The following is a 15,481-nucleotide window of genomic DNA, read 5'->3' as shown; positions in this document are numbered from 1 at the left end:
AATTTATTATTTAAAAAAAAATAAAAAAAATAAAAATAAAAAAATAAAAAGCCAAAGTGATTTTAAAACAAATAGTGTTCTAATTTCTCTACCTTGTAATATTAACTCTCACATAGACAATCAGATTTGCTTTTGTTTCTGAAGTTATATATACAGCAGAAGTTCTTAACCAATCTCCAATTAGCCAATTCCAGGAGGAAAAGTCACCTTGCAAAGCCTCCTAGCAATGCCCATCATTACTGGGTTTTCAGAACTGATAATCAGACTGGCAAGCTCATGGAATTCTGTTCCCATCACTGAGTTGACGGTGACCACAATCAGTTGTGCCTGCTCCCAAACTGATTTGTGCAAGTTATGTTTGCTACTGAAATTGTGTAATTAAATATTATGCAAAACTGTTATATATGAGTATAATAAGCATTTTTTCCATGAATCTAAAAGGAATGCTTTTGAAAAAGGCATTAAACTATAAGATTATTTTACTTTTCAGCTATTTTTACTACAGGCCAAATATAATTTGTAAAATAATTGTTATATATGAAGATTCACAGTGCTAATATGACTGTATACACCAAGAAATACCCATTATCCTTTTAACTCCCCTGTGAACTTTCTTTACATGATGGATTTACAAATTAAAACATTTTCTCACTGGCTGAATAACCATAGATATATTTATTTCAATAATGCTTCTAAGGTGCTTGACTTTAATTACTCTTAAGTTATCAACTTCTTTTAAATATATAAACATTTATATGTAAATAAAATTAGATAAAAATATTTTAAATATATATATATATCTTTACTTAAGTTCTAGTTTTAGAATATTACACTGTTTCATTAGATAATTTGTCCCAAGTAGGATGCAAGGGCCAATCAACTGTCACATAAGCCACACAAGGAAAGAAGAATCAAGAATAGAAAAATGAAAGATGGAATTAGACTTTTAGTGGTGAATAAAATATCTTATGCTATAAACCTGAAACCAATATAGTGGCATAAACCAATGTTACTTCAATAAATGTTTTTGAAAAAAACAAAAGGAATGAAAAAATTAGATCAAGCCAAAAGGATGAATGCAACAGGCCTTTGAGACGATTACATTATACCAGGCAAACACAGCCTGTGTCTTCACCTACTGCTATCAGAAGCCTCTGCCATAAGCTAAGACCTGCATGAAGAAATTCACAGGAATACACTACTATTATCTTTTGTGTCCTAAGTTCCCATTTATAAGAAAGCCACATACCTGGAGCTCTAAAGGTATCACAAGAAGGGCAGGAAGGGAAATAGGATTACTTCAAAATAGAAAATGCAAAACCCATAATTGTGAACTTCTAGTGAGTCCGAACCTGGGACATGACAGGGAGGGAAATCAGACATGGGGGACTGTCATGTCCAGCATGCAATAAATCTTTATTGTCTTAGTGCTCATTATACACTATTTTAATTGCAGCAGGTGTAACATCAAAGCATACCATATAATGATAACATGTATGAATGATTAGTCTATTTTCTTACTATTATTTATTTACTTCAGACAGTAGGGTACCAGGTGGTTAGTTCTCACACACATAATCTTATCGCCCCCTAGCCAGAGTCTGAGAAGTTTGCTCATTATTTTTGTTATTCTCAAACTGTAAAGATGTACGCAGGTCACTTCCAGGCTCTCAATACCAAGTCCTGTCACCCAAAGGTTTTCCTCCAAAATGCATATGTTTTCACATGCCTTAAAGACTTGGGTCAAGGCCCTTCTGCTCACTGCGCAGGGTCTCTCCATTTTGTTATTCTCAGACTGGGGAGATATAGAAGCCTGACTCCACGCAGGTCACTTTCCAGGCTCTCAACACCAAGGCCTGTCACTCAAAGGTTTTCCTCCAAGACACATGTGTTTTCACATGCCTTAGGGACTCGGGTCAAGGCCCTTCTGCTCACTACGCAGGGTGGCCGCCTCCAACACATAATGAAACCAAAAGAGGGGAGATAAAGGGAGAGAAAGATTAGGCCAGAAACCATGCTGGGTCTGGCAAGTCTACTCTACCACAAGACCAGCCTGAATGTGAAGGATGTGCCTTGTCCATACATTCTTGGAAGAGTTTCTGGCCTCAGGGACTAATAGTCTGTGGTGTCCAACTCATAAACTGAACATATACTGAGTAATTTATGTGCCAAAGTACCATATAAACTACTAGAATTTTCCTCTTGGCCATCATACTGTATACCTACAGGCAATCACAGTGTAGGGTACAAGAAAGGCTAGTTTGATGGTCTAATTGCTGTGTGACCTTAAGAATGGAAATAATTGTGCCTCCCACTCAGGTAAGTACAACCTACCACTCAGGTCACATTAGGTCCATCACTGTTTCACTGTCTCTACTGCAGGCACTATTCTCAAGCATTAAGCAGTAGAGAGGTATTCCAGGAGGTAAGGAGGCAGCGAGCCACAGAGATGTTAAAATAACTTACCTAAGGTGACACAGGACACAGATCAGCCTCAGAATCAAAGCCACACTCTAACTACTATGCTGGGTTGCCTCTTCATGACACAATATCCTTTATGAGAAAGACGGGCAAATGCCTCTCTCGCTCCCCCAATTCAAGGAATTGGCCCAAACTCATATTTATCCAGTCATTTAGGAGACCCTGAACAAACCACCCAAATCAAGCAAAGTGTGAAGATTACATAAAATGCAACCTAGTTTCCTTTCCACGTCTTTTTCTCCCCACTGGATTTCATGGACATCTATGTGCTATGCAAGACCTTCAGGGATACAGCATTTGAATACATCTCAAAGATGAGGAAAGGAGGAGGGAAGACTTGATCATGTTCATGAACCTGACTTAATTTTTATGGTGTAACCATCTCTACTGTCTGAGAGGAGGGGTGAAGAACTTGGGTTGCGCGGGCTCAAGATCAGTTGCTTGGTAAGCCAAGCAGTCAGACAGGCCGGATCAGTTCTTTGTAATCACCCTCAGCCAGGGATGTTTGTCACCTGGAGACCACACCCACTAAAGAGTCTAATTAAGTTCTAGGGGAAACCACTAAAAAGTCATGATTAGCACCAGTTCTCAAGCTTCCTGATCTTAAAGATATGGCGTGATTAGGAAAAGTGCCACTTCAAAATACTGACCCAGAACCTTCAGGCAGCCCTGGAAATCTAACACCAGGAGATTCCTGTGATAAATAAGTTTGGGAAACACTATTTAGATCACAAAATCACAGGATCTAAATGATCAAGAGGGGTCTTCCTTTTAAAAGGTTCTCTATTGAGTCCAGTATGAAAGCACTATTTTCAACAAATGAAAGTCTCCAGAAAAACTACTTCAAAATTTCCTTTTACTATACACAAGGGTCTTAAATCCGCAAAACTTTGTAATTCTCCAAGGTACGAAAAGATTAAGTCCCTCCTTCCTTCCAAAAATAAACAAAAAGAATGATATTCATTCCACTCAACATTTTGCCAACAGATTTTAGCAAAAAATTGTGAGGACCTAAAAGTGTGCATAGTTGCAAAGCATAGTGATAAGAATCTTGTGTCTAGAATATATAAAGAACTTTTACTATTCAATAAAAAAAGACAATAATTTAAAAATGGGCAAAGGAACTCAGGCTGCATTTCTCCAAAGACAAACAGGGAACAAGCATGTGAAAAGATGCACAACACCATTAGGAAAATGCAATACCACAATGAACTATCACTTCACATCCACTAAAATGGCTGTAATGAAAAAAGAGAAAAAAAGTATTGATGAGTATGTGGAAAAATGGGAATTCTCAGATATAGCTTATGGGAACATAAATAGTTCAGCCCCTGGGACATACAATTTGCCAATTTCTCCAAGTGTCAAACATAGTTACAATGTCATCAGTAATTCCAATCCCAGATAGATACCCAATATAAATGAAAGCATACATCACCACAAAAATTATACATGAATGTTCATAGCAGCATTAGAATTAGCTAAAAGTGAAAACCCTGCTGATAAATGAATAAAAAGTAGCCATTAAATATTATTCAGCAATGAATAATGAGGTACTAATATAAGCTACAACATGGATTAGCTTTGAAAATATTATGCTAAATGAAAAAGCTGTCACAAAAAGCCACATATAGCATAATTCCATTTATGTTATTTGAAGAATAGACAAACGCAGAGACAAAGTAGATTAGTGGTTGCCTGGATCAAAAGATGGGGGCCACAGTGGGTCCAAAGTTTGTTTTTGGGAGATGAAAATGTTCTAAAGTCAACTCTGATGCTGAATATACAATTCATTGCTGAAAATCACACTTTAAAAGACTGACTTGTGTGTTATATAAATTTTATCTCAATAAAGTTTTTTTAAGAATCCCACTTAACCCCAATAAGCTTCAATTTCATTCTCTTGAAAACAGATACCACTTATATTATAAAGAACGTATAATACATATATGCATACACACGGTCACACACAGTGTCATGTAGTGCCTGTTACATAATTAATGCAGTATATATGTTAATCTTTCTCTTCCTGTTTAATTTTTGCATTGTTATGACTTTATGTCATTGTGTTTTCACAAGTTACAAAACTCAAAATTGGAAAAAGAGGCCTACCCATGAGAATTCGCTCATGATTTCACACATACTACACACTCTTGCTGCTTTAGTATTTATCCAAAATGGTAGGGTAAATATGTGCAAAATTTAGTAAAGTCAAGTCACAGCAAGCATACCAGGGGCAACAAAATAGTAAAATGGAAAGGACTGCCCAGGACAGCCAATGCCATCTATTAAGGCATTTTCACTTTCACATTGTGCAGTCCAGTATAACAGCCAATATATGGGGCTATTCACTGAAATTAAAAGGAATTAAAATTCAGTTCTAAACTCTCACTAGCAACATTTTGAGTGCTCTCAAGAAATATATGCACTACTGACTACTATGTGAACAACACATATATAAAATATTTCCACTATGCAGGAAGTTCTATTAAGCGTTTCCTTTCCTTCAGCAGGGAACATCCTTTCCCCCTACAGACAAAAAGCAAACCAACCCCTCCCCTGCAAGGTCTACTCTCTACTGGCCAGCTGCTCTCCCAGGACTTCCAAGCCCTGGGGCCAGAACCACTCCTTCTCCTGGGTTCCTCCATCACAACCTGTGCAGAAGTCTCTCCTACTAGAAAGCAAGCTCCTTGACAGCAGGAATCATGTTTTACTCACTGCGCTACTGGACTTGGCAAAAACTTATGCATATATTCAGTCTCAGTTAATGAACTGAAGCATCTGTTCCAGAATCCCACTTAATTTTCCAGATCTCTGGCTTCCCTATAATAATACCTGTACCCACTCATTATTCTGGAGTGGATTTCCTGAATTCCATCTCCCCATGAACTAGTCTCTAAAAAACAAAATCTTAATGATTTAGACTAATTTCATTGATTCTATGAGTTTGTGACTTCAGAGTTCTTAGGGACAGTATTTATAGATGGTTAGGTCTGACTCTCAGCAATATGACCCAAGTGCCTCTGGCAGGTTTTCTCACAGTCAGTGGACAAGGTTTTCTGAGTCTAATATAGACTAGGCAAGTGGTTAAGTACGTAATATTTCCTGAGTGAACGAACAGAATAATAATGCCTATACTTCAGTTTCTACTCTGATTTACTTACAGATATTAGACCACGGAAAGCAATGAGATTTTTTCTACATAGAGACATTTAGTGAGAAATAAGCATCAGCAGGTGGGATAGGCTTTGGATAGGATCTTTTAGAGCTAACAAATGAATTTTTTTCTTTTTCATTTCTTTAGAAAGGTTTATTAAAGTCATCTCTAGGGCCTCCCGGGTGGCTCAAGGGGTTGAGACACAACGTATGAAGCTGTCCGCAGCCACTGCAGCACAAGTTCGATCCCCGGCCAGGGAGATACCCACATGGAGCAGCAGACCTCTACTGACTCGCCCCCCTGCTCCCCTCAACAGTATATTTCAGTCAGCTTGCCTGTTCTGTTCCCCACTCTGTCTCTGGTGAATCCTCTCACCCCCTGCACCTCTGGACTGTACCCCAGGTCTTGTATGCATAAATAAATCTTCAAAAAAATTAAAATAGTCCTAAAGACTACACCAGAATACATACCCAGTTTATTTTTTTCTCTTCACCAAACCACCCATCCTCATGTCCCATCTGCATACTCCCCCTTTCCCCTACCCCTCCTTTGTAACCATTATCTTCTTTTTTGCCAAGTTCAAATTTTCATTCCTTCTATGGTTTATGTGCAATTATTTTTCGATATTTATATTCCACAGATGAGTGAAACCATCTGAAATCTTTTGCTTTTTGACTGATTTCACACAACATAATCACCTCAAGTTCCATTTCATTTTGTCCTAAATGCCATCATGTCATCCTTCTTCACAGCTGTGTAATATTCCATTGAACATATGACCTACAGTTTCTCTATCCATTCATCTATCGAAGGGCACTTAGGTTGGTTCCATAATTGAGCCATTATAAACATGCTGCCATGTACATTGGTGTAGATAGACCTTTTCATATTAGATTTTTCATGTAATTTGGATAATACTTAGTAGCAGTATTGCTGGGTCAGATGGAATTTCCATTTTAAATTTTTGAGAAATCTCCGTATCATTTTCCACAGAGGCAGTATCAGTTTCGTTCCCACCAATAGTGAATGAGAGTTCCTTTTTCAAAACAGCCTTGCCTACATTTGTTAAAATCACTCTCTTTATGTGGGCAATTCTCACAGGGGTTACGTGGCATCTCAGGATGGTTTTAATTTGCATTTCCCTTATAAGTGATGTTGAACATTTTTTTATATGTCTGTAGGCATCTGAATAACTTCTTTAGAGAAATGTAAATTGAGGTACTTTGCCCATTTTTTAAATTGGGTGGCTTGTTTCTTTGTTGTTGGATTGTGTAAACCCTTTGTAAATTTTGGAGACTAACCCCTTGTTGGGTGTATGGTATTTTTTTCCTATTTTGTAGACTGACTTTTGGGTTTTATGATGTTGAGATCTTTTAAGTTTTAAGAAATGAATTGGAAAAACATACATCTGCCCAAAGGGAGCTTTGGTAGTCAAATGTTTCATACCCAAGACATTTTGCTTCGTTAAACACCCACTACTTGCAGCTTTTAGAGATGTGAAGGCAGGTTCGGGGAGAGGCTATGGAAAATCACACAGCCTGCTGCCATTTCTCAGTATTTTCTCAATAAAATTTTGCTAGAAGACATAATCACCAAGGCAGCCATCATTTAATTGCATTGTCTGTGCCACTCACACTTATACCTAGATTTCCCCTCCCCTCAGTGTGCAGGGCTCAATTATATTGTGCCTATCAAATAACTCCTTGAGAATAAGAGTTGTTGAAAATGAAATTCAAAAAAGCCTGTAAGTGTTCCTACAGAGAGAAAAGTAGTTCCACTGGCCCTTAACCAATCATCTCCTGGAGACCAAACAAAAGAAGTTACAGCTGCTTCTATTTAATTTTTCTACTTCCCTTGTCTACAGACCAAATAGCCATAGGAAAAACTAAGCTGCTCTATTTCTATAATTCACTTTTTCTTAGCAAAAGTCTGAGAACAGAAGGCACTAGAAACAGGGAGCAGCTGCTACCAGATCTTCTCATTAATGCCCTCTGCTCATTCCCCATCCTCCTCCTTATTGTTTCAGACTCCTCAACAATCTAAGTCCCAGCTCGTGGGAAGAAATAACAAGGGAAAGCAGGCTTCTCTGAGTCAACTTCCATAGTTGTAGAAAAGTCTAGATCATTTCTATGAGCTGATATAATTGGAAGTTAAAATAGGTGAGCCTTACATTCAGCTTTAAATTGTTCATCTGTTTTACTCTGAATTCTCATTGATTATGTCTAACTATATGAAACCCTTACATGTGGTCTCATACTGGTCCTTTTAGACACTGCTTCTATTTTTTAAAGAAAATCACATCATTTCCATCACTTGAGTCAATCAACAGTCCTGGTTCCACTATTTAAGATAAATAAAATAATGTTTGTTACTGAATTAGTCATTCAATTTCAGATTCTAAGACCAACAGAACCTATTAGAGTCCAAAATGCAGTTTCTGCAACAACACACAATACTAACTTTGAGGACAGAAAAAGCAGACTGGTGATTAAGAACGCTGGACTGCCTAAGTTTAAATTGCAGTTCTGCCATTACTAGCAGTATTACTTAAACTTTACAGACTTTAGACGGGAGATAATGACAGTATAGACCTCATGAGGTTGTCACTGGGACTAAAGGACGTGATCTATATTAAAGTACTTGGCAAGAATGCAAAATGCAATACATATTAGCTGCGATTATTACAGTACATCATGCCTAACAACATCACTTAAAATAAGTATTTTCCAAAATTAGGATCTAAGATGAAGCTTAATGGGAAATGATGATGTTTTCCAGACAACCCACATGAAAATACTATGTAAGAGAAGAGCCCCAGACACAGGCCAAAATGTTCATTTTTCCACTTACCTGAAATCCCTAACTCCAAGAAAAAACTTATTAAAATGCCTATCCACATGTTCGGATTATTCTAATTCATCTCAATGATTTGTGGCCAGCAAAAAGGAAATGTCATGCCAGATGAGTGATGTCGGTAAGCATGCCCAGAGAAATGAGCGGCCAGGAATGAGAGGTCAGGGTCTGGCTCTGATACAGAGGAAAAGGAGAGAACCTGTGACACCACCCCTTACATCACAGGTATCCCCAAGAGAGAAAATGCGCCACCAACTCTGTGACCAGTAGTATCATCAAAGTCACTGCCCACTTGGCACCAAGTAGGCCCCAGTTCGTTGACCTTCTGGACACAGTGTAAACCAAGGCCTGCAGGGACACGTGCTATTTTTATATAAATAAGATAGCATAAGCAAAGATTCATTATAGATTCAATATTAATGTTATGAGTTCTACCTTATTTTAGAATGTGGCATGGAAATTTCATCACTAGAATTTAAGATAACTTGTTAACTACATGTTGCAAATTATCCTTTTCTCCACTCTAAACTGCAACAGTAGTTGACAACACCATTGCAGTCAAATAACACTACTTAATAATATTTAATTTAAACCACGTGAAAAATGTCTCTGGAAGCTGGTCCTATAACTCAGAAATACAGAAAAGGTAGAAAGGGACACACACTCTCAAAAAACAATGCCATGGCTTAAAGATTTTCCAACAAATCTCTCATTTGCACACGATATCACAAACAACACAAGCTGGCCCCACACGGACGTGGTGAACAAATCCCCTGGAGAATTTCATCTGGATCCTGTATTCTCGGACAATAACAAGGGTAGGTTTGTTTCACTGGGAAAGAACTGAGAGGCAGATTCAAAGCGAAAATACCTCTACTCTCATCAAAGGAAAGCCAATGACCTTTGTGTTTGGCCCAGACTGCAGAAGAACCCCAAAATGTTAAGACCCCTCAAAGCTTCAGTGATTTTAGATTAGACTAGACATCCTGCCTTCCATAAGCCTGATTCACATGCTAAAGGAAGTGACTTAGGTCACTTACCGATAACCAAGTTATTTTTCAGAGGTTACTTAAACCTCAATTAAGCCTGAATTCATTTCTGAAAATTGGGAAGGATCATCGTCCACTACTCACCTAATCCCAGCCCAAAGAAATGCTCTTTTCATAATTGCCAAATGACAACGTTACCTCAGATAAACTCAAACAAACCAGTCCGGGGGCCAAAGCAATACACATTTTAACATTCACACGGTTTTTGCCTTGGCACCTCTTATCCAAGACAGAGATTAATCCATAACCACACTGGTAATTAATTTTTGAATAATGCATAATAAATGATTCCAGGATTTCTAAAGAAAAAAAATCACCTCTAAATATAGTAATGTGTTGGACATAAACTTGTTTTTTCACTTTGGTTTTTGTCTTGTTTTATCTTTTAATGTAATGCCAAGCTAAATCCCACTCACATATTTTTCATCAGTGTCAGCAAACAAACATAAATATAAAGGTTTTAGAAAAGGAAGAGAGCCATTGATATAAAGTATCTCGGAATTTTTCTTTTCAAATGAGCTGATTTTGCCTTATGTTTGCATTTTAAAAACAATATTCAACAGTGGGATTTCACATTAAAATAAAGTTATTCTAATTTTTCCCCTTTAATCTCTCTCCCATATTCAATGGCCAGGATTAGAGTGCAGAACCATTCATAAGATATACAAACAGAGATATGTAGCGTGAAGTTAGGAGTGCGTGTGCATGTTTAGGCTTGAAGTTATAAAATGCTAGAGTTAGAAGCCTCTGAGAGAGCATATTTTCAATCCCCTCATCCTACAGAGGAGGAAACTTTAGTTACAGAGGTTACATGATTTGCCCATAACAGTGGCAAAAAAAACCCACTAGTCAGTGACAAAACCTACAAATCACGTGCTCCTACCTTCTACTCTACATGTTTCCTACAATATCACTCTGCTCTTTTAGGTACAAAAAAGCTTCCATTAATGAACTGTCAAACAAGACAAAATCATATTTTTTTATATGATTTGTGGATGGATATAAGAAAGTTATGGAAGGACAAGCATCCAGACAGTAAAAATTGGATGGGTGTCAGACGTTTCACTGTTACTGCAGGTTCCATTAAGCATATTGCATTTTTAAAAGCTGAATGGTAATCCAATAACTTTTTAAATGAAAATATCCTAATTTGCAAATACTGTAAGAAAAGAAAGGATGGTTGGGTCTACTTGGAAGAGGATAGAAAGTATTATTTCCTTTTCTTCAGCAGGGAACATCCTTTTCCCCTATAGACAAAAAGTCAACCAGTCCTCCCCAGTAAGGTCTAATCTCTACTGGCCAGCGGCTCTCCCAGGATTTCCAAGCCCTGGGGCTAGAACCACTCCTTCCTTCCCCTGGGTTCCTCCATCACAATCTGTGCAGAAGTCTCTCCTACTAGAAAGCAAACTCCTTGACAGCAGAAATCCTGTCTGGTTACTGGACTTGGCAAAACCCATGTATATAATCAACTGAAGCATCTGTTCCAAAATCCCTTAATTTTCCAGATCTTTGGCATCCCTACAATAAATCCTGAAGCCACTCGCAATTACTCTGGAGTGGAAATCCTGGATTCTTCGAACCAGTCTCTGGAACATAAAATCCTCATGCTCCTAGTGCGAGCTGGGTGTTGAACATCCTCTAAGGTCCATGGGGAACGGCAAAAGTAAACATTTATTTATTTAGAACTCCTACAACATCCTCAATCTACATTCTCTAAATATTAAGCCTGTTTTTAAAAAAATCCCAGCACGTCATTAACCAGAATGTACAGCTGAAAACAGCAGACAGAGTTAAATGCATGTAAAGCAGAATGACTGAAACCTCTTTAAAAGCTACTGGGAACATTACACGAAATTATCTTCCCTTGTCTGTTTGCTCACTCAATGCAAGTTTGTTGTGCTTTTTTTCTTCTTTTTCTTTCTTACAGAAACGTGATAGTCCCTGAATACAAGAGCTGACTTGGCAGAGTAAAAATCGGCGCATTAGATCTATAAAGCTTTCCTTCTTTTGATCATGAAGCAAGAGTGAGTTCTCGGGCACTCCTTCCGAGTCTCAGATTTTCCAAACGGAGGGTTGAATTAAATCCCCTAAACCTTAACGCCGCAAAGTTGACCCTTCTCGGCTCCTAACAAACACAAGGAAAGAAAAGAGCAAAAAGGAAAATAGTGACCAGGACCTGACGTTAAAGCGCAAACGCAAGTGGCTCAGGGACCCCGGGGGACTCAGGAGCGACAAAGCAAAGCACCCCGCGATCGGACGGTGCACCCCGCGATCGGACGGTGCGCCCCGCGACCGGATTGTGCGCCCCGCGACCGGACTGTGCGCCCCGCGAGCCCACAATCCCTCCGTCCCAGGCTCTGGAGCCTCACCGCGGCATTGCTTCCTTCCATCTTCCATCGCACGGCCGAAGCCGCCGCCGGGCCGCCGGGCTGCCGGGCGCTCGGGGCGCAGAGCCTCCGGGCGCGAGTGCGGGCGGGCGGGCGGCCGGCGCGGCGCTCTTTGTCGCCTCCCGGGACGCGGAGGGCGGCAGCGACGCGCGCACCCTAGCGGAGGCTGCGAGGCTCCCCGCGCGCCGCCGGCCGCGCGGCCCCACTAACGTCAGAGCGAAGGCGGCGGCCGAGGGAGGCGGGGCCGGAGAGCCGGGGGCGGGGCCGGAGGGCCAGGGGCGGGGCCAGCCGGGGGCGGGGCAGGCGGGCGGTGGGGTGGAGGGCGTGGCTTCCCGGTGGTGGGGAGGAAGCGGGTGGCGGGAGTGCGCCCAGCGGGTGGGAGATGGGAAGCCGGGGCGGAGGGGGTCCCCAAGCAAACCCTCAGAGCTGTCCGCTGACCGCCTGGCCCTCCACGACCTCCACGAACCACGCGTTCGCCCTCGCCCCACGTCCAACCGGAGAGCGGAAACCTGCCTGTTGCTTTGTCTTCGTCCCTAACAGTTTTCCCTCCCTAAGAAAAGTGAAAGGCGCTTTCCAAGGCTTCCCCACACAGGGACAACCGTGCGTGGAGAATCAAAAGCAGGGCGCCGTCTCACGCGGGTCCCGAACACGTGCCCACGCAGCCCCTCGAGGTCCCCGGCGCCAGGGAGGCGTCTCGGTGGTGGTCCTTCTCCCCTCGAGTTGGCGCCCACCTGGACAGGCAGCCCCTCTCGGCCATCCTGCAGACTTGTCTAGGGCGTGTCAGGGGCTGGTTCACTTAAAAACTGCATTTTTCAACTGAAAGTGCCACAGACCGGAGCCTTTTTCCTCTTCCCGTTGACAGGCAGAGAGAGGCAGGGGTTGGAAAAGCGCCCTCCCCTGGCACAGGGAGGGCGGGGGTACCTAAGGACTGTAAGGACTAGTTGGCTCTCTGTAAGATCTGTTACAAGTCCAGAGTGCTTCTTCACCTGTGCATGTGCCAGACCTGAGCACCTGGAGGTAGAACCCCATTTAGCCAATTGCATGCCGATATGGTAAGTTTGTGTTACAGCTTTAACGTTACCAAACACTAATCTTGCTTCATGTGACCCGCTGAAGATCTTCAAATAAAGGAAAGTGGTTAACATGGCTAGATTTGAGTTGGTCCTGGAGGATCAGGTTCCTCGATGGCCCAAGGAGCCTACCCACCAAGTCAGGATGCAGGACACACATAAGTCTTTTGCTCTGTCCTATTTATCTGTCAATTAGTGGCACCAAGTGGAGGAACCAGAATAAGTGAGTGCCTCCATTTAATAAAATCCATTCCAACCTCTGAAAAATGATCGAAGTCCATGCTGCTTCTGCCAGAGCAGGAGTGTGATCAGCTGTGTAGGTTTTAAAGCACCTCAGTTACTTGGGCATATTTCTCTTAATGGAGTCTTCCCTGGCCCTAACAAAATATCCAAAGAAGAAGTCCCTGTGTGCCTATTCCCAATAATCCCCTGCCTTTCTTGGCCCTTGGGGGTCTGATGATTTTGTTGGTAAAGAATCAGAAATAAGACCAAGTACAAAATATACTTGTAAATGTAGGGTTTGGCCACTAGCCTGGTGACCTTTACCTGGAAGATTAACCAACAACACAAAAAGTAAAGAAGGTCAAGGATTTTGAACTGAATCTAAAACCACACAAAACTACACCCAGATGAAATATTTTATTGGAGGCAGAGTGGTCCTAGATTTATATGAGTTTGCTACTTAAGAGACCCTGAAATAGAAACCTATAATCAGAGTCTCAATTATAAAGTGAGGGTAATAATACCTTGTGGAATTATTAACATTACAATTATGTAAATCTCCAAGCCTATAGTAAATGTTCGATAAAAGGGGATTTCAAAAGTCAAATAGCAATCACAATGAGATATAACCTCACAGCCATTAGGATGGTTGTTATCAAAAAGACAAGACACTAAGCCTTCCTGTTGGGCCAGGGGTGAAAGTCTCCGTGCTATCAAGCTATCACAGCCACTGAGGCACCAGTTCAATCCCTAGTCAGGGAGCTAAACCACATGGTTCAATAGATCTCTTCTGTCTTGCCCACTGTTCCCCTCAGCAGTGTATTTCAGTAGATATGCCTGTTCTGTTCCCCACTCTGTCTCTGTGAATCCTCTCACCCCCCACTCCCATACCTCTGACCTACACCCCAGTTCTTGTATGCATAAATAAAAAAACAAGACAAGAAACAAAAAATGTCAATGAAGATAGATCAAAAAGCTAATCACCCTACACTGTTGCTGGGAATGTAAACTGGTGCAGCCACTATGGAAAACAATATGGAGTGTCCTCAGAAAATTAAGAATAACAGCCAGCTATTTCATTTCTGGGTATTTATCCAAAATAAAAATGAAAATGCTAATTCAAAAAATATATATGTCTCCCTTATGTTCATTGCAGTAGTATTTACAAAAACCAAGTTATGGAAACAAACTAAATGTCTATCAACACATGAATGAATCAAGATGGCATAACTACACAACGGAATACTACTCAGCTATAAAAAAGAAAAATCTTGGCCTCCCTGGTGGCGCAAGGAGTTAAGACACAACCTATGAGGTTATCTGCAGCCACTGAAGCATAAGTTTGAGCCATGGCCAGGGAGCTACCCACATGGCACAGCAGACCTCTCCTGACTCACCCACTGCTCCCCTCAGCAGTGTATTTCAGTCAATCCTTCTGTTCTGTTCCCGCTTTGTCTCTGGTGAATCCTCTTATCCCCCCACACACACACACACCTCTGGCCTGTACCCCAGTTCTTGAATCCATAAATAAATAAATCTTTAAAAAAAAGAAAAAAGAAAAAATCTTGCCATTTTTGACAACATGAATAGACCTTGAGGGCATTATGCTAAGTGAAATAAGTCAGACAGAGAAAGACAAATACTGTATAATTTCACTCATTTGGGGAAAATAATGAGGAAATGAGCAAACGAAATAAAGCAACCTCTTAGATTCTTACAACAGAAGAGAAATTACTAGTAGTGAAAAGCGATGGGAGTGGGTAAAACAGGTAATCACAGTCACTTGTAAGATGATAGGTGGAAACCAGACTTTTGGTGTGAACATAATGTAATATACACAGATAAACCAATGTTACCTCAATAAGTTTTTTCAAAATTTAATAATAGTAATATAATAACATAAAGAAAATTTCCAGCATTTATAAATAAAAGCCGAGGTATTTATTCAACAGCAAAATACAAGCAACAGAAATGGATTTACCATTTTCATCACAAGGAAAATTTTTATTTTCTCCCTGAATCCAAAATATGTTCAGATTTTACCTACAAAGCACATCAAATATCTTGAATAATCATTCATCTTTCCCACCTTAAATAATGTAAGGTATAATTGCTGGAGACTCTGATCAGCATAAATTAACCAGAGTTTCACTTCTTAGTTGATAAAGCCTGAAGCAAATCAAACAAAGAATGACATTTAATTTTCCCAGCATGTGTGTTGTGTGTAAATATTTTGCTAGATTTTTTGAAATATTAAAAACA

The 15,481-nt window shown here is 40.4% G+C and overlaps 1 protein-coding gene across 3 annotated transcripts in view; it reads right to left on the bottom strand.

Annotated features, from left to right (window-relative positions):
• The window catches only part of PSD3 (pleckstrin and Sec7 domain containing 3), a 507,571-nt gene that overhangs the window by 358,220 nt on the left and 133,870 nt on the right, over positions 1–15,481 (bottom strand). The window contains exon 1 of one of the 3 annotated variants that reach the window (XM_037526196.2): positions 11,910–11,962. The exons of the other annotated variants lie outside the window; for them this stretch is intronic. Coding sequence (XP_037382093.1) covers positions 11,910–11,930 — 21 coding nt within the window. The 5' untranslated portion in view covers positions 11,931–11,962. Of the gene's footprint in view, positions 1–11,909; positions 11,963–15,481 lie in introns of those variants that run through there. 3 annotated transcript variants of the gene reach the window in all.

Source organism: Talpa occidentalis, unplaced genomic scaffold (assembly GCF_014898055.3).
Source record: "Talpa occidentalis isolate TD23 unplaced genomic scaffold, MPIMG_talOcc4v2.1 talOcc4.4, whole genome shotgun sequence".
Lineage (NCBI taxonomy): Eukaryota > Metazoa > Chordata > Mammalia > Eulipotyphla > Talpidae > Talpa > Talpa occidentalis.
The sequence above is the reverse complement of the archived record's forward strand: the minus strand, read 5'-3'. Positions and strand labels throughout refer to the sequence as shown.